Genomic DNA, 23,590 nt, shown 5'->3' with positions numbered 1-23,590 from the left:
CTGCATCTACCACAGCGCAGATCACGACACCAACCACTCTCTCATCACATGAAGGTGAATACCAAGAGTTTTACATTCCAAACACAACGACAAACCATACATCAACATCCTTGCGTAAGTAATGAACTAAATACCAGCACTTCACACTGTCACTAGAATGAGTGCTAGCCATCAAAATTTTACCAGGAAGCATCGATGCTGCTATCAATGAAGCCTGGAAGTAGCTAAGCTCAGTTTTCTGTGAAGCAGCATTTAGTAAAGGCGGAACCAACAACAAGGCCTGGTCTGCGACTTACTCAGCTGATATAACATCTGTCATTCATGCAAGAACAAAGACTACATGATGCACAACATAAACCCAACAGCTAAAACACTGTACAACCTGAAAGTAGTCAAGACAGCCATGCAAAAGACAGGGAGATACTGCGCAAATTAACACTGGATCAACTAACGTCAAGAAATCAAAACTGTTTGCAACAATGGAAATATACAAACTATGTATGCAGGAATCAAGAGGGGGCTTGGTCTTACCATCAGATAAATTGCCTCCCTGAAGTCAGCAGATTGTAAAGTACTCACTGACAGAAATAAACAGAGGTCCTGCTGGTCTGAATACAACTGTGAACTACTCCTGTCAGACAGAAATCTCCCAGTCACGTTTAACACTCTCCTGTTAATTGGATCCTTAATTGGGTCCACACTGGTTGATGAAGTTAAAACTAAGACACAGTGTCTTTCTTTGCTGGAGAGAGTCTATTGACTTAGTTCACAGTCAACACTAGACAGACACCAGTGTCCCAGCCATCCCCATTTATAGGTGTTCCAATACCCATCACTTGGTTAACAAAGTAATGGACATTAAACCTCAACAATGTAATAATAAAACATTGACACCCCACAGCTTCCTGTCATGGAATTAGATGAAGAACTCTCAACACACAAACCCGAGAAGGGCATTGACTGCTCAGCAAACAGAAAGGCACCTGGCAAATATGGAGACCCAGGCAAACTACTCAAACACTGACAGTCCCATCTATTGCCATACCTTTATGATCTTCTCCTTCTCTGCTGGGAAGTAGGCTCCATTCCACTAGATAAAAACAAAAAACTGCAGATGCTGGAAATCCAAAACAAAAACAGAATTACCTGGAAAAACTCAGCAGGTCTGGCAGCATCGGTGGAGAAGAAAAGAGTTAATGTTTCCAATCCTACTCCGGCCCCCTTCCACAACTCTTTCTCCGGTACATTGATGATTACTTCGGTGCTGCTTCATGCTCTCGTCGGGATTTGGAAAAATTTATCAATTTTGCTTCCAATCTCCACCCCTCCATCATTTTCACGTGGTCCATCTCTAACACTTCCCGTCCCTTCCTTGACCTCTCTGTCTCAATCTCTGGTGATAGACTGTCCACCAATATCCATTACAAGCCTACCGACTCCCATAGCTACCTCGACTACAGCTCCTCACACCCCACTTCCTGTAAGGACTCCATCGCATCTGTTCCGATGATGCTACCTTTAAAAACAGTTCCTCTGACATGTCCTCCTTCTTCCTTAACCAAGATTTTCCACCCACGGTTGTCGACAGGGCCCTCAACCGTGTCCGGCCCATCTCCCGCGCATCTGCCCTCACGCCTTCTCCTCCCTCCCAGAAACATGATAGGGTCCCCCTTGTCCTCACTTATCACCCCACCAGCCTCCGCATTCAAAGGATCATCCTCTGCCATTTCCGCCAACTCCAGCATGATGCCACCACCAAACACATCTTCCCTTCATCCCCCCTGTCGGCATTCCGTAGGGATCGTTCCCTCCAGGACACCCTGGTCCACTCCTCCATCACCCCCTACTCCTCAACCCCCATCTATGGCACCTCCCCATGCCCACGCAAAAGATGTAACACCTGCCCCTTCACTTCCTCTCTCCTCACCGTCCAAGGGCCCAAACACTCCTTTCAAGTGAAGCAGCATTTCACTTGCATTTCCCCCAATTTAGTCTACTGTATTCATTGCTCCCAATGCAGTCTCCTCTACATTGGAAAGACCAAACGTAAACTGGACGACCGCTTTGCAGAACACCTGCGGTCTGTCTGTAAGAATGACCTAAACCTCCCTGTCGCTTGCCATTTTAACACTCCACCCTGCTCTCTTGTCCACATGTCTGTCCTTGGCTTGCTGCATTGTTCCAGTGAAGCACAACGCAAACTGGAGGAACAGCACCTCATCTTCCGACTAGGCACTTTACAGCCTTCCGGACTGAATATTGAATTCAACAACTTTAGGTCTTGAACTCCCTCCTCCATCTCCAACCCCTTTCTGTTTCTTCCCCCTTACTTTTGTTTTTTCCAATAAATTATAGATTTTTCTTTTCCCACCTATTTCCATTACTTTTAAATATTTTGAAATCTTTTATGCTCCCTCCACCCCCACTAGAGCTATACCTTGAGTGACCTACCATCCATTCTTAATTAGCACATTCGTTTAGATAATATCACCAACTTCAACACCTCTGTGTTCTTTTGTTCTTTTGTCTGTGACATCTTTTGATTATCTGCTCCTATCACTGTTTGCTTGTCCCTACCACCACACCCCCCCCTCCACTTCTTTTCCCTTACCCAACCCACCCCCCCCCCCCACCCCCCACCTTAAACCAGCTTATATTTCACCCCTCTCCTTGGATGCACCTAGTTCTGATGAAGGGTCATGAGGACTCGAAACGTCAACTCTTCTTCTCCACCGATGCTGCCAGACCTGCTGAGTTTTTCCAGGTAATTCTATTTTTGTTTTCCATTCCACTAGAGATGCATGAATCATCACACTATACAAAAAAAGGCAACAGAGGAGGCTGCAACAAATAAAGGGGCATCTCACTCCTTAGCATAATGGGGAAGGCCTCAGCTTGGGTCATATTTAAAAGACTCCGCCAACTCTCATACTGAGTGTACCCAGTAGCACAATGCAGTTTCCATGCCGGCAGATCTACTGATTTTCGACATGATTTTCTCCATACACCAGCAATAAGTGTAGGGAACAGGGGATATACCTCTTTACCTTACTTTCATGGATCTCACTAAGGCATATAACACTGTCAGCAGAGCAGGACACTGCAAGGTTCTGGAGAAAATTGGCTGTCCATCAAAGATCCTCAGTTTCATCCGCTCCTTCCAAGACAACATGCACTGCACTGTGCAGTTTGATGCTCCACTTCCGACAACTTCAAAGTGAAAATTGGAATGAAACAGGGCTATGTTTTAACCCGGACTCTGTTTGACATCATCTTCTCCATGCTCCTGACCTTTGCCTTCCAATATGGAAGGAGTCCAACTTTCACACTAGGTGAGATGGAAAGCTCTACAATCTACTAAAACTGAAAATGAAGACAAAAACACATCACATCCTCCTCATGGAACTCCTCTACACTGATGACATTGCACTAGTCGCCCACACGGAAACTCAGTTTCAATTCTCAAGGACTGTCTCTTCCATGCTCATAGCTTGTTCTCCCTGACTATAAAGTGTCAAAAAAAGTCTGATCATGGGACATCTCCCTTGTATCTTCTCCCTTGATCACTTGAAGTAACACCCCACTCAAAGTGGTTAACAAATTCTGCTACCTCAGGGCCATGGTGACAGACAATCTGTCTCAATGCAGAGCTTGATGCATGCACAGGGAAAGCAGCCACCTTTGGCTGACTCAAAACTCACATGAATAAATAAAAACTGACCATTACGATCAAGTTGATGGTTTATAAGGCCTATATTCTCAGCACCTTGTTGTATGATTGAAACATGGACAACTTATAGATGCAAGAAAAGATCAACAATTTCCATCTTCGCTGTCTGTGGCAAATTATGGGTAGACCCTGGCAAGATAAATTCATGACTGCGGCAGTCCTCTCAAAGGCAGAGCTCCCAAGTTTGTTGATACTCATCAAACACAGATGGCTTCATTGGTAGAAGCACGTCGGCAGGATGGAGGTGGTCGCATGCTCAAGGACTTTCTGTATCGTGAGGTAGCTGGAGCCAGATGACTAGTAGAAAATCCAAAGCTCTGCTTCAAGGATGCTTGCAAGCTTAATATGGAGGCCCAACATCACACCAGGGAGTCACTAGCTGAAGACTGAGGAAAATGGCAATACCTCCTGCGGATCAGTGTACACTACCACAATGACCAGCGGCTACAGCAATTTGGTAACAGACTCTAACGCCAAAAACAACAACCCACAACGACACTTGGTAGCTTCATGTGTGGAACTTGTGGCAGAATCTGCCTCTAAAGGATTGGCCCCTTCAGCCATGAGCATACGTGCACCATATGAAGACACCCCACCTAAAATGGGCTGTTTGCCATGTGTCCAACATCGTTCATTGATGGTGACATAGAATTATGTTAAATTTACAGCATGGAAACTGGCTATTCGGCCCTACAAGTATTTAGGTGCCACAGAAGCCTCCTTCACCCCTACTACATTTCCTTCTGTTCCTTTCTATATCATCTATTATCTAGCTTCCCCTTAAATGCATTTCCCTATGGGTGAGTTTTCTTTACAACATGTTATGACACAACAGTTGGTAAAGGTTGAATTGTTTAAATCCCAGAGGGAAACTTGAACACCTGTCATAACCTATATTTTCAACTGGTACATTTGAGATGCAGCTCTGAATTCAGGAATAAAACCACAAAACCGAGATTTTTTAATATAAAACTAAATTAAACATTTATTAATTTAACAACTAATTAAATACATATGTGTCTACAAATTACTACCATAATAACTTTTAAACAAGTCCCCAAATTAATCTCTCCCAGGTAAATCTTCACCAAGGCAACAATAACCCATTGACTTTAAACAGACACAAGACAAAAGCACATTTGACCTTACAAATTCAAAATGAGGTTCCTTTCAATTTGCAGACAGTTGTTGGTTAGATTTTACATTCCTCTGACTCACACCCACAAACTCCTTTCTATTTATACCTAGCTTCCCCTTTGAATGTAAATTTTCCATTGTATTACTAGGTTTTTTCAATTTTACCTCTCCTAACAATAATCCTTCCATTCCATCAATTTTATTAGTAATATAAACTCTTGGTGTCAGCTAGGTGCAAGATTTTATCCATTCTTTTGAACAGTTTATTCAACAAATGCAAATTGCACTTTATCTTTTACTGCTTAAGTTTATCTAATTAACATCTCAAGCCACTATACATCAAAACACCCAGGCTAACTGGCTTTAATTCAATTAAGACACACTCATAGAAACAGGCCCTACCACAAATCCAAGATCTCTTCCTGACTTATTGTCTGATTTCTATTCCTTGCTCACTGACTCTTAGAAACTAAAATTGAGGAGTCCAGTGTTAACAGAGCAGTCAAATACTGTATTGCAAAATCTAACTTTCAGTTTCCTTCACTTTACAAATATCCAAAAGGTCTCAGTACCTGACATTCTTTGCAATCACTAAATATCAACATAGGTTTGAAATCAGCTCCACAGGGCTATTTCCAACACTCAGCAAGAAAGGATTATTTTTAAATCATTTTTCCAAATATTTCACACAGCTTTCTCACGTTCATCAGAAATATTCTAGTTTGCTATCACTTTTTTTTCATTTGAACATTATAAGCAGAAGCAGGTAACAATTCCTATATGCAAATCCCAAATGTGGAAGCAAATCTATTCAGATGCTTAGTTTTTAAAATACGTCCCTGGTTGTTTGATAACTAAATCTTTTAACTATTGTTGTAACTAATTTTGAAAGTCACAGGTGAATTCTGGAAAAATGTTGCTTGAAGTGTTAAACCTCGTATTTGAGTGTTTAACTTACAGACAAATATGTATGACACGTAGAACAAAAACAAAAATATCTGGAAAAACTCAGCAGGTCTGACAGCATCTGTGGAGAGAAACAGAGTTAACGTTTTGAGTTCGTATGACTCTTCATCAGAACTAAGGAAAAATAGAAAAGAGGTGAAATATAAACAGGTTTAAGGGGTGGGACAGGTAGAGCTGGATAGAAGGCCAGTGATAGGTGGAAATAGCCAAAAGATGTCATAGACAAAAGGACAACAAGGTGTTGATGGTGGTGATATTCGCTAAGAAATGTGCTAATGGGGACATTAAAGGTAGAAAGCAGGACACAGGGGACAGATAGCCCTAGTAGGGGTGGGGGGGATCGAAATAGGCTAAAAGGTAGAGATAAAACAATGGATGGAATACATTTAAAAATAATGGAAATAGGTGGGAAAAGAAAAATCCATATAAATTATTGGAAAAAGGGGGGTCGGAAAGGGGGTGGGGATAGAGGAAAGAGTTCATGACCTAAAATTGTTGAACTCAATTTTCAGTCCAGAAGGCTGTAAAGTGCTTAGTCGGAAGATGAAGTGCTGTTCCTCCAGTTTGCGTTGAGCTTCACTGGAACATTGCAGCAAGCCAAGGATGGACATGTGGGCATGAGAGCAGGGTGGTGTGCTGAAATGGCAAGCAACAGGGAGGTCTGGGTCATGCTTGCGGACAGACCGAAGGTGTTCCGCAAAGCGGTCACCAGTCTGCGTTTGGTCTCTCCAAAGTAGAGGAAACCGCATTGGGAGCGGCAAATACAGTAGACCAAATTGAGAGAAGTGCAAGTGAAATGCTGCTTCACTTTAAAGGAGTGTTTGAGCCCTTGGACGGTGAGGAGGGGGGGAAGTAAAGGGGCAGGTGTTGCAACTTCTGCGGTTACATGGGAAGGTGCTGTGGGAGGGGATTGAGGTGTAGGGGGTGATGGAGGAGTGGACCAGGGTGTCCCGGAGGGAACGATCCCTGCAAAATGCTAACAGGGGTGGGTGAAGGGAAGATGTGTTTGGTGGTGGCATCATGCTGGAGTTGGCGGAAATGGCGGAGGATGATCCTTTGAATGCGGAGGCTGGTGGGGTGCTAAGTGAGGACAAGGGGGACCCTATCATGGTTCTGGAAGGGAGTGTCCTCACTTATTACCTCACCAGCCTCCGCATTCAAAGGATCATCCTCCGCCATTTCCGCCAACTCCAGCATGATGCCACCATCAAACACATCTTCCCTTCACCACCCCCCGGCAGCATTTCGCTGGGGTCGTTCCCTCCAGGACACCCTGGTCCACTCCTCCATCACCCCCTACACCTCAACCCCCTCCCACTGCACCTTCCCATGTAACTGCAGAAGGTGCGACACCTGCCCCTTTACTTCCCTCCTCCTCACCATCCAAGGACCCAAACACTCCTTTCAAGTGAAGCAGCACTTCACTTGCACTTCCCTCAATTTAGTCTACTGCATTTGCTGCTTCCAATGTGGTTTCCTCCACATTGGAGAGACCAGACACAGACAGGATGACCGCTTTGCGGAACACCTTCGGTCTGTCCACAAGACTGACCCAGACCTCCCTGTTGCATGTCATTTCAACACACCATCCTTGCTCTCATGCCCACATGTCCGTCCTTGGCCTGCTGCAATGTTCCAGTGAAGCTCAATGCAAACTGGATGAACAGCACCTCATCTAACGACTAGGCACTTTACAGCCTTCCGGACTGAATATTGAGTTCAACTATTTTAGATCGTGAACTCTCTCCTCCATCCCCACCCCCTTTCCATTCCCCCCTTTTTTCCAATAATTTATATAGATTTTTTTTTCCCCACCTATTTCCATTATTTTTAAATGTATTTCCATCCATTGTTTTATCTCTACCTTTTAGCCGATTTCGATCCCTTGCCCACTACCCCACCCCGCACTAGGGCTATGTGTACCTTGCTCGTCCTGCTTTCTACATTTAATGTCACCTATTAGCACATTCCTTAGATAATATCACCACCTTCAACACCTCTTTGTCCTTTTGTCTATGACATTTTTTGGCTATCTCCACCTATCACTGGCCCTCTATCCAGCTCTACTTGTCCCATCCCCCCCCTTAAACCAGCTTATATTTCACCTCTTTTCTATTTTTGCTTAGTTCTGTTGAAGAGTCATACGGACTCGAAACATTAACTGTGTTCCTCTCTGCAGATGCTGTCAGACCTGCTGAGTTTTTCCAGGTATTTTTATTTTTGTTTTGGATTTCCAGCATCCGCAGTTTTTTGCTTTTATCTTAATGTACAACAACAGTTGGCCTCTTCAACAATTTGGACACAATAGTTTTTATTTACTAGAATGGTTTTTTATTCTTTCACGGGATGTGGACATCACTGGCGAAGCCTGCATTTACTGCCCATTCCTAATTGCCACTGAAGATGGTGGTGAGCTGCCTTCTGGAACTGCTGCAAGCCATGCATGTAGGTACGCCCACAGTGCTGTTAGGAAGGAAGTTCCAGGATTTTGACCCAGTGACAGTGAAGGAAAGGCGATATATTTCTAAGTCAGGATGGTGTGTGGCTTGGAGGGGAACTTGCAGCAGTGGTGTTCCCATGGATCCAGTGTCTTTGTCCTTCTAGGCAGCACAGGTCACGTGTTTGCAAGGTGCTGTCAAAGAGGTCTTGTTGAGTTGCAGCAATGCATTTCATGGATGGTACACACTGCTGCCACTGTACATCAGTGGCAGAGGGAGTGAATGTTGAAAGTGGCAGATGTGCAGGGTGCCAATCAAGCGGGCTGCTTTGTCCTTTATGGTGTCAAGTTTTTCGAGCGCTGTGGGAGCTGCATTCATCCAGGCAAGTGGAGAGTATTCCATCACGCTCCTGACTTGTGCTTCGTAGATGGTGGATAGGCTTTGAGGAGTCAGGAGGTGAGTTACTCACTGCAGGATTGCAAGCCTCTGAACTGCTCTTGTAGCCACAGTATTTATATTTGTGGTCAAGTTCCGTTTCTGGTCAATGGTAATGCCCAGAATGTTAAAAGTGTGGGATTCAGTCTTGCTACTGCCATTGAAGATCAAGTGAAGTTTATGTCTTGCTAAATTTATATTAAATATACTTAAATAAATGGTTATAACTAAATGGGAGAAAGAACTGATTACTATTGCTCTTTTTCAAACCCCTCAATTTTCTGATGTCTTTTCCTGAAGATTAAGTCATTGGTTTATTTAACCAAGGGGCAACAAGAGAGTCAAATCTTGTCTTCACCCTATATCACAGAGCACATATTCAAGTATAGATCACTGAATTGCCTGAACCCTGAAGTTATTTGCCACACCCGAATCCTACCCTTACTAAGATCATAAAATCCAACACAATATAGTGCCTTGAAATTAGCAGTAATCAACTCTTTACATCTAATTCAATATCCAAAATATTAACTTTTTATTCATGCTGCATTTAAGGTAAACGAAACAGGTCATTAACCCTGCTATTATTCTTTGCAGATAAACAGACAGGAAAGCTGGCATCTCAACAGCGACATGGTCTCTGACAGAGGGTTAAAACTTTAATATGACCAGATCTAGAATGAAAAAGTACTTCGGGTCAACTCTTCTAATAAGTGTAATCATATATGCAGCAGTCACCATATTTTTATATTATGCTAAGAATACCACTGTGCAAAAAAACAGCAACAGTGGGTCTCAGTGCAATTTCAGTAGATACTGTCCTGCAATTTTAAATGGTGAGGAGGAAGCATACCAACTTGGAGACAATTGTCAAAAGCAGTGGAAGCCAGAAACATTTCACATTCAAGAACCAGTTAACTGCTTCCAAATCAAACGAGAACATCACTTCATAACAGGTGTTCTGTCACAAGAAGAAGCCAGCTATCCCCTAGCCTACATTATCACTATTCACAAAGAGCTTGAAATGTTTGTAAAACTTCTGCGAGCAATTTATAATCCACAAAATGTTTATTGCATTCATATTGACCAGAAGTCACCAGAAGATTACAAGAGAAAGGTAAAGAGCTTGACTGACTGCTTTGATAATATCTTTATAGCTTCGAAATTAGAACGTGTAATTTATGCTGGATTTTCACGCCTGCAAGCAGACATAAATTGTATGAAAGATCTTGTAAGCTCAAGAGTTAAATGGAAGCATGTCATCAACCTCTGTGGACAAGATTTCCCAATTAAAACTAACCAGGAAATCATTTGGCACATCAAAAGTAAATGGGAGGGTAAGAATATCACACCAGGAACACGGCAACCACCAAATATGAAATACAGGACACAGTACAGTTACAAAGAGGAGATCAATAATGGTAACGCTTACATTTATCAACTTAACCAGAAGAAAACCAAACCACCATTGGAGCTCACTATTTATTTTGGAACAGCATACTATGCACTCACAAGAAAATTTGTGCAATTTGTACTAGAAGATGCATATGCCAAAGCACTTCTTGAGTGGTCCCAGGACACATACAGCCCTGATGAACATTACTGGGTGACACTGAATCGCTTAAAGGGTAAGCTCAAAAAAAGTCAGCTTGACTAATCGCTAATTAGACATTAAGTAAAAGGTTTCTTATGGATAATGGAGCTGAACGTGATGGGGTACTTTTTAGAAACAAACATGTCCCAAGTTTCATGTCCCAGGAACACAAACCAGTCATTGAGGGTAGCGTGCCCAGCTTGCAGCCGATATTCAGCCTGCACTTGGGCTGCACACTTACCAAAAAAAAGTGTTAATATCAAAGTCTGTTCTCAGGTCTGCATAAAGGGAACAAAGTCTCAAACAGGCAATTTGTTAACAGAACAAAATGATACAAATTAGCTGGCGGTGTCAGAAAGATAAAATGTAGGAAACAAGAATGCCCAACAGATAAGTAGAAGTGCTCTTTCAGATTTGGACTGTGGACGTAGTGCTGAGCATTGTGGTTTTATACTGTACGTACATTCCTACCTTGTAACATAAATTAAACCACTTGCACACCAGGCACTCAAAAAGTGTACAGGTGCTCCTTTTTCAGTAATATTCACCCTCAACTAGATGAATTAAAAAATATTTTTATTTCCTACATTTGTCCTCTCTGATATACCAATATGTAGCAGTTTTGTATTGTTAACAAACTGCCCCTTAGGAACTAGGTTGACATTCATTTCACTTGGGGCTTTTATTAGCCAGACCAGGCAGGAGACTTTAATATTACGGCTCAGAATTTACTGCGTTGGTGTTATTAGTGCCAATTGTCACAAGTATGAGTGTTGTTCCTACTCTGATCCAAAGCCAAGATTCCCTGAGAAAATCATCATATGCACAGAGCTAGTAATGGTGATCCAAGGAGTTTTCAAGCAGTTTTAGCTAGAACTCTAGTCAGAGAAACCATATGCATAGGGCTGGTTCATTCAGAGACAGTGGTGCTACTGTTCAACTGTCCTTCTAAATTAGTATATTAAATTAATATAAAAACAAAAAAACTGCGGATGCTGGAAATCCAAAACAAAAACAGAATTACCTGGAAAAACTCAGCAGGTCTGGCAGCATCGGCGGAGAAGAAAAGAGTTGACGTTTCGAGTCCTCATGACCCTTCGACAGAACTTGCGTTCGAGTCCAAGAAAGAGTTGAAATATAAGCTGGTTTAAGGTGTGTGTGTGGGGGGCGGAGAGATAGAGAGACAAAGAGGTGGGGGGGGGGGGGGGGTGGTTGTAGGGACAAACAAGCAGTGATAGAAGCAGATCATCAAAAGATGTCAACGACAATAGTACAATAGAACACATAGGTATTAAATTGTTTTGTGATATTCTTGAAATATACTTTTGCAGTTACATCCCAGGACGTTGTTATTTCATAAATCCTAAATGAGCATGGCCAAATCAGAGGTGTAGAACTTAACTGTACCTCTGCAATTGGTTCAGCATTTCTAAAGGTAAATTTGAGTTTAATTCTGAAAAGGAAGTGGTGATTACTATCAAAAGTCAGTACTTTCAATAACTTGGTTGGTCTTTGTAGGGATAAAGTAATTATCATTTTTAAAAGCGACCCACGAAGTGTCTATAATTTTTGCACCCTTGGGACCAGATACCCATTATATTGTTGTTGAAAGATCAGCAGTATCACGAAGTCATCTTTTGCTACACTACATTTGAATTTAATCAGTTGTCTATCTCACGATTGTACCAGCAGTAACTGATTTATTGAGCCCAACTCTCCAGTGCCTTTCCAAGCTGATGTTTTAAAGTGGCAAACAGGCCTAAATGCAACACATTGGACCTAGATATGACCCTTTCCAGATTTTGCCAATTGTTCCAGCAGAGCAGTACTGATATCTCAGCAAATTATGGCATTGCTGTTATTCACTAACGCCATAATTTCCCACGATTTTAATAGCAATAGTGATGGCATTCTCTATTATTTCATCATTGCTTTGGCACTGCGACCTAACTAATTGCAGATCAGCCAGTCTTGGCAGGATTCAAACCCTCGCTCAGGTCTCTCTAGTCTAATATATTTTCACCTGTAGATATACTTGCCCGATAACACTCAGTAATTTTTCCTACTAGATAGCGTTCCAACTTGCTCACTTAAATAGAGTCTATTCTACAAATGTATTATTACACACATGCTTGGAGGGAGCTGGGATGGGTGACTCTTCAACATTCCATTGTTATTTGAGGCTCATTAATTATGTACTTGTGTCCTATAGCTCCAAGTTCAGAGTAAATAAATGAACCATAGTCAATGCCAAGTTACTATATCCTTTTTTTTCAAAAATGTTTGAAGGTTTAGTTCAGAACATGGTTGAGTGTTAAAATATGGAGGCCAAGGATTGAAAGATTTTATGGATTATGATGGTTCTTGAGTTGATGAGATCATCTACCTTTCACCAAGGATGCCGAGAATCGAAATGTTTTGCTTGATTCACCTTTGCTAGCCAGGGTAATATTTTCTGTGGAGATTGAATAAGTTAGGTTAAGTTCTAAATGAGAGTACATTGCAAATAGTTTGTGAAGAGAACCCATTTGATGGGTTCAATGGCCCTTTCCAATCCATATTTAATCTTCATTTTGATTCTACTGACTGCTGCTGTCTACTCTCTCTGTTTTCATTTTAGCTATCCTCCAGTGACTTTTTAGACACATTTTTTTGAATTCTTGCATCTTTGAAAAAAGTTCGAGTTTTTGGGTAAATCTGGCCACCTTATATAGCCACTGTGTCCGTTTTTATCTACATTTTGTCTATTTACTCGCCATCACTTCCCCACTCCATTACATATTTTTCAGCCAGTTGGAAGAGGAGACCAGTAGTCACTTTTTACTCAGTTTTAGATTTATTCACAAAGTGAGACATTTCAGATGTATAGCTTCAAACACCACAAGTATCCTTCAGCAGTGTCAACAATTGTCTCATTATATGTGGGCAAGTAATTATCCAATGAGTGCCCCTATCTATAAACATTTAAATTTATACAGTTAACAGGTTCCCTTTTTTCTTTCTCTAAATAAAACTAAATAATACTCAAAAACAATATTTCAAAATAAATCAAAGAGGAATAAAATAATTTTCATTGTTTTCTATAAAGCATCTCATTAGAAAATGCCCCACTTCTCGGACGCCCAATAATCTTTTGGTATAAACCCTCGCTTTTCGTGAAACAATTAGATAATTGATGACTTGCATCAATCCATTTGATCTTGGAGGCTTCCTTTTTTTTCTAACATTTATTTCATTCTAGCAGGGTCAGTCTTTAATCTTTTCTCACACACTTTTTGTTGAGTGAACATTATCCTACAAGAACAATTATTTAGGTAACATTCAACAGGCAAACTGTTTTCAGTGCACCCTTTTCAATTTCCTCTAACATATTTGACATATAGAATTCCACATCCACTGCTTCCACAAAAAGCAGTGTTTTTGCTGCTAAAGTACCTTTAACAACCCATTTTATTTTCTTAGCTTCTCAGGCCAAAGGACAGCATTTCCAATTTTCACTTACCAAAAATATCATAAACGTAGCAATACTCAAATATCCATCTGGATGACTGGCATGATTAGTGCCTCTAAAAAAAGAGTAATTTCATGTCTTTTGGGTCCCCCAAGGCTGGAAACTGAGTACATATTTTTCCATATTTAATTTTAAAAATGTTTATTTTCCCTTAAAACATCATCAACTTTAGGATGCTACATCGTAGTACTTAGTCCCAATACATCAAAACTAGCATCTTATCCAAGTGCATAACCGATTCAACTGACCAACCAAGCTTTGCAACTGCTCGGTTTCTCCATTAGGTGTGACATAATCTTTCTTTGATACCTAGCACGATTAACCAGGATAGGAGTAACACTCTTTAAATAGGGTTGCTGATTCAAAGTTATTCCAGACATATTCTGCTTAATGTCTAAACCAATATATTTAAAAGCCCCTGAAGCCTGACTTCCAATCTTAAATTCCACTTTAATCCAATTAATAACACATTTCTCAAATTCCACTGGACCATCACATAAGAGAGCCTTGTACGCTATGGCATTTCAAGTGTTCATCTAAATAGTTCTTAAATGTCGTGAGGGTTCCTGCCTCTACCACCCTTTCAGGTAGTGAGTTCCAGATAACTCCCTGGGTGAAAAAGATTTTCCTCAAATCGCCTCTAAACCTTCTGCCCCTTACCTTAAACCTATGCCCTCTGGTTACTGACCCCTCCACTAAGGGGAAAAGTTTCTTCCTACCTACCCTATCTATGCCCCTCATAATTTTGTACATCTCAATCAGGTCCCCCCTTCTCCGCTCTAAGGAAAACAATCCCAGCCTACATAGTCTCTCTTCATAGCTGAAACGTTCCAGCCCAGGCAACATCCTGGTGAATCTCCTCTACACCCTCTCTAGTGCAATCACAGATCTGCACACAGAACCCTAGAACTGCACACACTACTCCAGATGTGGCTTAACTAACTAGCTCCATCATAGCCTCCCTGCTCTTGTATTCAGTGCCTCGACTAATAAAGGCAAGTATCCCATATGCCTTCTTAACCACCTTATCTACCTGTCCTGCTGCCTTCAAGGATCTATGGACATGTACACCAAGGTCCCTCTGGTCCTCTGTACTTCCTAAAGTCCTACCATTCATCGTGTACTCCCTTGCCTTGTTAGTCCTCCCAAAATACATCACCAAACACCTTTCAGGGTTAACTTCCATTTGCCGCTGCTCTGCCCATCTTACCAGTCAGTCTATATCGCCTTGCAGTCTAAGGTTTTCCTCCTCGCTATTTACACCATCAATTTTGTGTCATCTGTTAACTTACTGATCATACCTCCTATATTCATGTCTAGATCATTAATGTACACTACAAACAGCAAGGGACTCAGCACCAAACCCTGTAGCATGCCACTGGACACAGGCTTCCAGTCACAAAAACAACCATTGACCATCACCCTCTGCCTCCTGCCACTAAGGCAATTTTGGATCCAATTTTCCAAAATGCCCTGGATCCCATGGCCTTTTACCTTCTTGACCATCTCAAGACTGTCTGGAACCCTCATTGCATTGTGTAATCTATTCAAGCTTCAGCATCTACTTGCACTTCAATGTTTCTTGGGACAAATACTGTAAAATCCTCTTTTACAAAATTGAAGACTCTCCAATACGTGATTGTCTTCTAACAGAGTCACTCAAAGGCTCACTATTAGAACTCGAACTGTGCTTTCTTACTTTCTATTCTTTTACCCCTTTCTGCCATTCCACAGACCTCAACTCTTGGCCATCATCTTGAACATTTAACCAATAGTTAAACTTGCCAGTAGCTTTTCCTGCGTCACCCACGCTAGTTGTATCACTCCATTCAATGGACTCTTCTGGAACATATGTCATCCAAGTGCCCACTTTAGGCAAATGGCCTTTGGATGTGATAGAACTAACCTGTCTGACATGATCACTCAGCCTACAACCACTCAACACTGATCTATTTCTAAACACATGAATATGTGAGGTACAGGATGCCTCATCACTTTCTATTAGCTGCTCAGATTGAGGGTTTGTAATCAATCCTGATTTACTGTGAGGAATGAACCTTAATAGTTTGATTAACATGTTGGATAACCACTGCCTTACCATCAATTCCCTTACCAGGACCTTTCCATTCCTTATGGCTCCCTCTTTTGTAATACACAATATCCCCAGAATCAAAGATGATCTCAGACTGTCTTATGCAATGCATTGGAGCTCTCTAAAGTTTCTTCGAGATCTCAGCTGTGATGAAAGCCTTTTTTCCTGCATGTATAGCATTCAAAATGTGCAGAAATAATGGAACGAATCATAGTTCCCTCTATGGCCCAGCACAGAAGGTAATTTGGGATTCCTCGCATAGACCATTTGATGAGGACTATACCCTCCAACCACCTGAACTGAGTTCTTAACAAGAACTGCCCATGCCAGTGCAGTCATCAACTTGAAGTTTGGTTGCTTTGCTAAGATTTTATGCAGCATGTCATCTACCACCATGTGATTCCTTTCACAGGTTCCACTGCTGAAAGGACTTTCATAACCACAATGTTCATATTTTCATACATCTCTAAAGTTGTCATTAGCAAATTCCCCTCCATCATCAGTCAGAAAGTCAGTGCTCCAAGTCCAGTCCCTGTCCATTTCTCTTGGACTTTACCTACAATTACCTTTCGTCCTTGCTATGCATTATTGTTGAAAGACTAAATCTGGTTACCATGTCTATAAAGTGTAAAATGTAAATATTTCAGTTTTTGTCCCATACCTTTAGAGCTACAGCAACTCTCTCACTAAAATCATGTGCCAATGGAAGGCTGACAATAGGACATGCCGTTTGTGCCGATACCTTTTACATAGTTCAAATTTTGCACTAATTTCGATAAGCCTTGTATACTCCTCATTAACCGCACCCACATCCTTTAACAGCATTTTTAGTCTTTGACAAGGGTGAGCAAATTGTCGATGCAGCTTTAAGACAATATCACCTGACACTTTTAACACTTTTCTAATATTTTGATTAGAAACAGAAGGTTTCATTAAAGGGATACAATTACACCCCGATTGGGAAAACTGCAGGTCCACTGACCTTCCAAAAACAATTGATTTAGCATATTCCAGGTTCAGTTCCATTTGTGCCTTTTTCATGGAAGGCTTACTTAACAGCAAAGGTATCTCACTGGAGACCACATTAGTACTAATAAGGTGGCCTACTGCTGCTGTTTTGCGTAGCATCGCCAAACTTTTTAGTGGCCTCGATGTGTTGTCATGCAAAAACCTAGAACAATTAGAACTTTCATACTTCCTGACCTTATGCCATCCTCACCACTGAGTGAATCTAGATAACATTTTAGCCAATCTGTTCCACACACACACTGCCAAGGTGCAACCACTATTCAACACTGCACAGTTAAATGAATCTGTGACTAATAAACTCATCACCAGACTAAAGCTTCTTGTGAGTAGTACAATTCCTTCAGGCTGATCATTGTCGTCTTCAGCCTCTGAACTGCCTGTGCCATATGTCACTTCGAGAACTCTGCTGTTCTGCTTTGGGCAGTTCATCGCATAATGATATTTTTGAGTCACACGTGAAGTATCTGTTAATTGTTCCCCATGCATTCCAGGGGTTCATTCACATACTATTGCTGCTCCAATCCTGTCATCTACTGAGGTATCCAATTCTGCCAAAAGTACTTTCATCCTCATTGCCTCCGTCTTTAGCTCTTCCTTTGTGCTGGCAGCTGCAACCAGTATCTGGACCATCTTGAAATGCCACAATCATTGGCTCCTCCATCCTTAGTGACACTGCGGAATGTCCCACTCGTGCCATCAAGGCTGCTGGAAAGGAATGCTTTCTCAGGAATTTTTCCAAGGCCCCAGCCATCTGCTCCAAGAGTTAGTCTCTTTCCAAGAACCAAACGCCAGTTAAGACCAGAAGCCTGTTCGTGTTTGATACCTTAGCACAATCCAATAATTTAAATGCAAGCAATGAACAAGGAATCGCCAAATAAATTTCTGCAATCCTTTATACAGTACGTTAAAGTCTATGAAATATTCTCAATGGAATGACTGTCCGTCCTTTGAAATCTACCAAAACCTGACCATGTCAGGTAGGCTTTCAATAAATCATCTTTTTAGTAAATTTCATCTATGAAACCTAATGGAAGAGCCAAACCTTCATCCATATCCAACCAAAAATACTTGGCTTCTGATTTTACTTTTGTTAGGAACCGACAATGCCAAGGCCATATCTTGTTTCCTCTTTGGTAGAGATGTAAACCAGGCCCACATATTTACTTCATTCTTCCACTGGTCATAAGATTCAGACTCTGAGAACATTAGGTAATCATACCCTGATAATTTACACTTGTTTTCAGCCATTCTTTACAAAAGCTACTCTGAATGTAATCTTCTGTCTTAAAATAAATCTTAGCTTCTAACCTTTACCTTTAGACAACCATCCTTTGCTTTCATATTACATATCTCATAGCCAGTTGGTGAAGGAAACCAGAAGTCAATTTTCACACAGTTTAAGATGTATTCACAAAATTGACATTACAAATGTTCCTAACTCTACAACAACAACACCAGTGTCAATAAGTGTCTCTTTATATATGCACATATCTAGTAATTATCTACTGACAGTACCCCATCTGTGGGCACTTAACCTTAATTTATATAATTCATACCACCACCCCACAATGTAGGGAAAAATGTTCTTTCCATGTTGTTTAAGTAAAGAAATTTTTAAGGGCATTTTGGGGTATATACTGTTTAAGAAAATCCCGTTATTCATTTCTCTCCAGATGCACCTGGTACAACTCCAAATGTTTCATGGGAAGGCAATATACGGGCAGTAAAATGGGCACCTATTGCAGGACCATCACTTGATGAATGTTATGGTAAGAAGCAGAGAATGCTTAACTCTATTTTATTGTCAAAGCCTCTTAAGGTGTTTATGTGCGCACATGTCTCTACCTCCCCTGAAGTAGATAGATTCTTGATAAACAAGGATGTAGAAGGTTATCGGGAGTAGGCGGGAGGTTACAATCAGATCATCCATGATCTTATTGAATGGCAGAGCAGTCTCAAGGGGTTGACTTGCCTACTCCTGCTCCTAACTCATATGCTCCTAAGCATCTTCACTGAATTGTAATTTAACAGTTCTGGAGTCGTGGTCCAATCCAAAGTAAGACAGTACAAGATTCTCTGAAGCAAGCTGTCCTTCATTGCATAGCTTAATACTGCAAGGAATATAATTCCTGTACAGCATTGAACTGGGATTATAAATTTACATGCTGTTTTTGTGTGGACATTCCTTAAAACAGTTAAATTTTAACTTTTGGGAAAGGAACTCTGTATGCAAGTGCAAGTTCACATTGTGCAAGGCTCTCTCCTATGCAGGAGAATTGCAGATAGAAATAAGGTACTACATGTGTTTAAACAATTGAGTTGCCAGTCTCAGATTATCAGCTTTGTTGTAGCGTACTGAGGATCAGCACTTTATTAAAGGATGTCTTTATTTTTCAGGACATTATGTCCACGATATCTGTGTGTATGGACTCAGAGATCTAAAATGGATCATTGCACAGCCAGATATGTTTGCCAATAAATTCGAAATGTCAACATCCCCTCTGACTGTTAAGTGTATGGAGCACTGGTACAGGAATCGCGTACTTGATCAAACCTCAGCAACTATACAGCCGCACTGGTTCCTTGAGGACTAAGAGCATTTTGTTATGAAGATGAAGATTCAAACAAGAAGGAAAGTCGCTTCAAAAGCAAATACTATAATTGGAAGTTACTCTCAGGGACATTCTAGAACATATTCTCTACACGTCCACCACAAAGCTTTTAGGTGTAAATCATTTTGGGAAGTAGCTGTTTTTGTTCATGGGTATCATGAAGATTAATGCAAATATATAACACAGTGAATGAACTATTAATTCCTTATTGATCCATATAAAATACATAGATCTATATAAAGTGCATTCTGCTTGGGACCATTACTGTAATTTTGTTAATGGAAAATATCACTTGCGTAGCCACTGTATAGCGACAGCGTGAAACAGCTTGCTTAACATTTAGCTCTGAAAAAGTCATATGGACTCAAAACGTTAACTCTGTTTTTCTCTCCACTGAAGCTGTCAGACCTGCTGAGTTTTTCCAGCATTTTTTGTTTTTGTTTCAGGTTTCCAGCATCTGCAATATTTTGCTTTTAGCTTGCTTAACATGTTGTTCAAATTTTGGAGATAGTTTGCATTTCCAAAGTAATTTTAGATGGACTGGGCATTTTTCAAGTCCAAAAATGACAGCTTTTGGTCTATTTGTAAGTTTGAGCAATACATAGCAAACAATGATCAGATCAAGATAACCAATATTCTGCAGAATAGCTTTGATGTGCTCTATTTCTGCCTCAAGCTTGAAAGGTGAGCAAATGCTAAGGCCCATTTACAAGATTGCTGATAAGGCCAATCTTACAGTGTGTGGAGCTACAGGAATCCCAACACATATATTGACCAGGGAAGGTAAACTTGTGTTGGATAGTAGTGAAAAAAACTTTAGCGCATTTCTCAATTAGCATGTTAAGGAACAGGATGGAGTGGTTTCTGTCGAGGTTCATCCCGAGCAGTTCTGTGACACAGGACTCTGTGCTCTACAGGCTGTTCCCAGGGACACACACCGAGACAAACATCAACTGCAGCTGGAGGATCATCAACTCGGTGAAAGATGTTCTTTGGTCTGCACGAGACTTGTTGGTCTTCCAGTGCAAGAGTTGTCCCCGACCGAGTGTTGCAGACTGGCACATTCCAAAGTCCAGGACTACGTGCTGAGGGACGCACTAAAGCTCGGGGCAGCCACCACAAAGGTGCAATGGGGAAGGGTTGCTGTCTAAGACCTTTCTGCCAGTGCACTGAGGGACTGGGAACTGTTTAGAGCCCCTCGGGCTGTACAGCTCAAAATGAATGTCTGCATATGATTGTAATATTCATTTATTGTATTAATGCACATCATGATACATGTTGTAAAAGTTGAACCTGATTGTACCTTTGTGATGGTGATTTTGAAATGGTTTGGTATGTTCTTCCAGATATTTTATCAATAAAGTATATTTTTCCAAAAAAAAAGCATGTTAAGGAACAGTAGCAAGTTAGAATGCCCCATTTCAAAGTTAATTTGGGTGCGGGATGGAGCATATTAAGGTGTGTAAGGAAATCCTTACATGCGGCTGCAGATTCAAAGATCAGGAACAGATCATCTACGTATTGAAAATAAGCACAAGATAGGAGGTTAGGACTTATTCCATCAAAAAATCGGAAAAGTGCCCATCTACCTCAAATTACCCTGGAAAGGCAAAGTTTCTGCATTTTCATTTAAAATGGTTCAAACACACAAGCATAGTACAATTTCAATTTTCATGGATCTTAGTATTATATTTTATCATGTCTTAATATTTATGTACATATATTCATTTAATAAAATTATCAAATTTAAAATTTGTACAATTAAACTTAATTACATTACTAATATTAAATCCACAATTTTGTTAAATGCATGTGCTGAATAGGTAAGGTCAAAAAAGATAAATTACTGTACAATAAAATAGGCTATTGTCATGACTAGTAAGGATGTCATATTCCCAACTTTCAAGACACAGACTTCAGTTGATGTGGACTTTTTGAAATTGACTTAAAATAGTGAACAATGCTGCAAAGATGCCAGCTGAGACACAGGTGACTTTTATAACTTCAGCACAAAGAAGTGCCTCAGGTCTCCAGAAAATTCTTAGTGTAAATGATGGTGGATGGGGTGCCCTCCCTGGGATGGGCAAACTGGAGATGAAGCCACTTGTGTAAGTCAGCAGGTCTGACGGCATCTGCTGAGTTTTTCCAGGTATTTTTGTTTTTGTTCTAGATTTCCAGCATCCGCAGTATTTTGCTTTCATCCACTTGTAATTTACAGCCTCATTGTCTGTGTATTTACCAAAAATCAAAATCAATAGCACCCAGACACAATGTGTGCAAGTTCGATCCAAGAGAGGTGCAGAGTAACCAGTTTATCACAAGCAGGTGCGAATAGCCACCATTAAACCCCAATTCTGTTGGAATGGCTCCTAGCTTCGAATCATTCATGTGGACAATAGAAGAATTGATAATGTGGTCACATGATATTATTCCAACAACCAGGGAGAAAGTGATCAGTTTGGAAAGCATCGGGACAAGATGCACCATTCCTTCAACCAGAAGGACAGAACCCTGCCTAACAACCAGTCAACCCAGGCAGTGTGGGCGGGGGTGGGTGAGGAGTGGGAATGACACTAATCTGTTTTCACTTCTACAGAAACTCTGCCGTAAGCTCATGTGGAAAGCCAAACACTTCCAACTTCCACTCATTTCCAAAGAACAGGAGAGAACCCATTCAGGCCTGTAACATGTGCATCTTAAAGGACTATTTATTTAACGACGTGATTTGCTTCTTGTTATTCTGTTAATTATCTAGTTGCATGTTTCGTTCTCGAATCCATCTGTGTGTGTGTGTGTGTGTGTGTGTGTGTATGCGCATGAGGGAGTATTGCTTTTACGTTTCACAATGTCATATGAATAAACACTTTCTTTTCTTCTGATTTAAACTTAGCCGAAAGTCTGCTTTGTATCTATTACTAAAAGTTGCAACACTCAAAAGGTTCAAGGCACTCCTTCTAAGCCACACATCTTGTTGCGGACAACCAAGAGATGAGGAGAATGGGGAAAAGTTATCCCACTATCTCTCTTCTATCCGTAACCCTCTAAACAGGGATTCCAGAATTCCGTAATTCCACGTCTGGTGCCAGCTTACTTCATTGGTAGCCCTCTGATCTCTACATTGGAAGGCTGTAAATTCAAGGTTCAATACAGAATTTGAGCAGAAAATCTAGACTAACAGTCAGTGCTGTGTCAAGGGTATGCTGAATTTTTGGAGGAAGATGTTGATCCATTCTGAAGCCAGATGGTGAAGCCTAGATTTATTTACAGATTGCAACATTATAAATGTCTGTCACCCCCTAACCAACACCCAGTGTCCCACAAGTCTCTCTTTATCTGTACTCAAAGTACTTGAGTACTCAAAGTACTCAAAGTATCAATGACCTCCGACTGTATGCCCTTAACCTTAATATTAAAAAATGTCCTTAACCTTATTACCATTAGCAGATGCCCTTTTTTAATTCAAAACTTTACAACAGACAAACAATATTTCAAAATAAATCAAAAAGAAAAGAAAATGAGAAAAGAAAATATTATCCATATTCTATATACTGTAATACAAGACACTCCTCTTCTAGGACGTCCAACAGTCTCTTTGTGCAACCAACCCATTTTGCAAAACAATCCAATGCTGGAGTTGCATCGACCAATTTTATTTTGGAGACTTTTATTCTTTCTAGCATCCTCTTACACTAACAAGGTCAATCCTTGGCCATTTTTCAGTCACAGCTTTTTGCTGAATGTACATTATCCCACAGAGAATGATTATCCATATAATGTTCAATGGGAAACTATTCGCAGAACGCCCCTTATATAGAATTTCCCCTAAAATACTTGATAAGTAAAATCACATCTCAATTGCTTCTACAAAAACCAGTGTTTTCACAGCTAAGTGCTTTTAACCACCCTTTTTATTTTCTTACCAAGGCCAAGGAACAACATTTTCCATTTTCATTCCCATCCTATTATAAAAGCAGCTGTATTCGAATACCCCTCCGGAAGACATCACTAAAAAAGACCAACTCCATGTCCTTTGGGTTAAGGTTGAC

General features: G+C 40.8%; 2 protein-coding genes across 5 annotated transcripts in view; one reads left to right on the top strand and one right to left on the bottom strand.

Annotated features, from left to right (window-relative positions):
* The window catches only part of gcnt7 (glucosaminyl (N-acetyl) transferase family member 7), a 38,653-nt gene extending 18,118 nt beyond the window's left edge, over nt 1-20,535 (top strand). For all 4 annotated transcript variants that reach the window (XM_041204076.1, XM_041204079.1, XM_041204077.1 and 1 more), the window contains 3 exons: nt 9,304-10,334; nt 18,606-18,701; nt 19,330-20,535. In XM_041204076.1, the coding sequence (XP_041060010.1) occupies nt 9,371-10,334; nt 18,606-18,701; nt 19,330-19,526 (1,257 nt within the window). In that variant the 5' untranslated portion in view covers nt 9,304-9,370 and the 3' untranslated portion in view covers nt 19,527-20,535. The remainder of the gene's footprint in view (nt 1-9,303; nt 10,335-18,605; nt 18,702-19,329) is intronic.
* rtf2 (replication termination factor 2) overlaps nt 1-23,590 on the bottom strand; it is a 171,458-nt gene that overhangs the window by 96,466 nt on the left and 51,402 nt on the right. The window lies entirely within an intron of this gene.

This window comes from Carcharodon carcharias, chromosome 14, assembly GCF_017639515.1.
Source record: "Carcharodon carcharias isolate sCarCar2 chromosome 14, sCarCar2.pri, whole genome shotgun sequence".
Classification (NCBI taxonomy): Eukaryota; Metazoa; Chordata; class Chondrichthyes; order Lamniformes; family Lamnidae; genus Carcharodon; species Carcharodon carcharias.
Note: the sequence above shows the minus strand (reverse complement) of the source record. Positions and strands in the feature narration are given on the sequence as shown.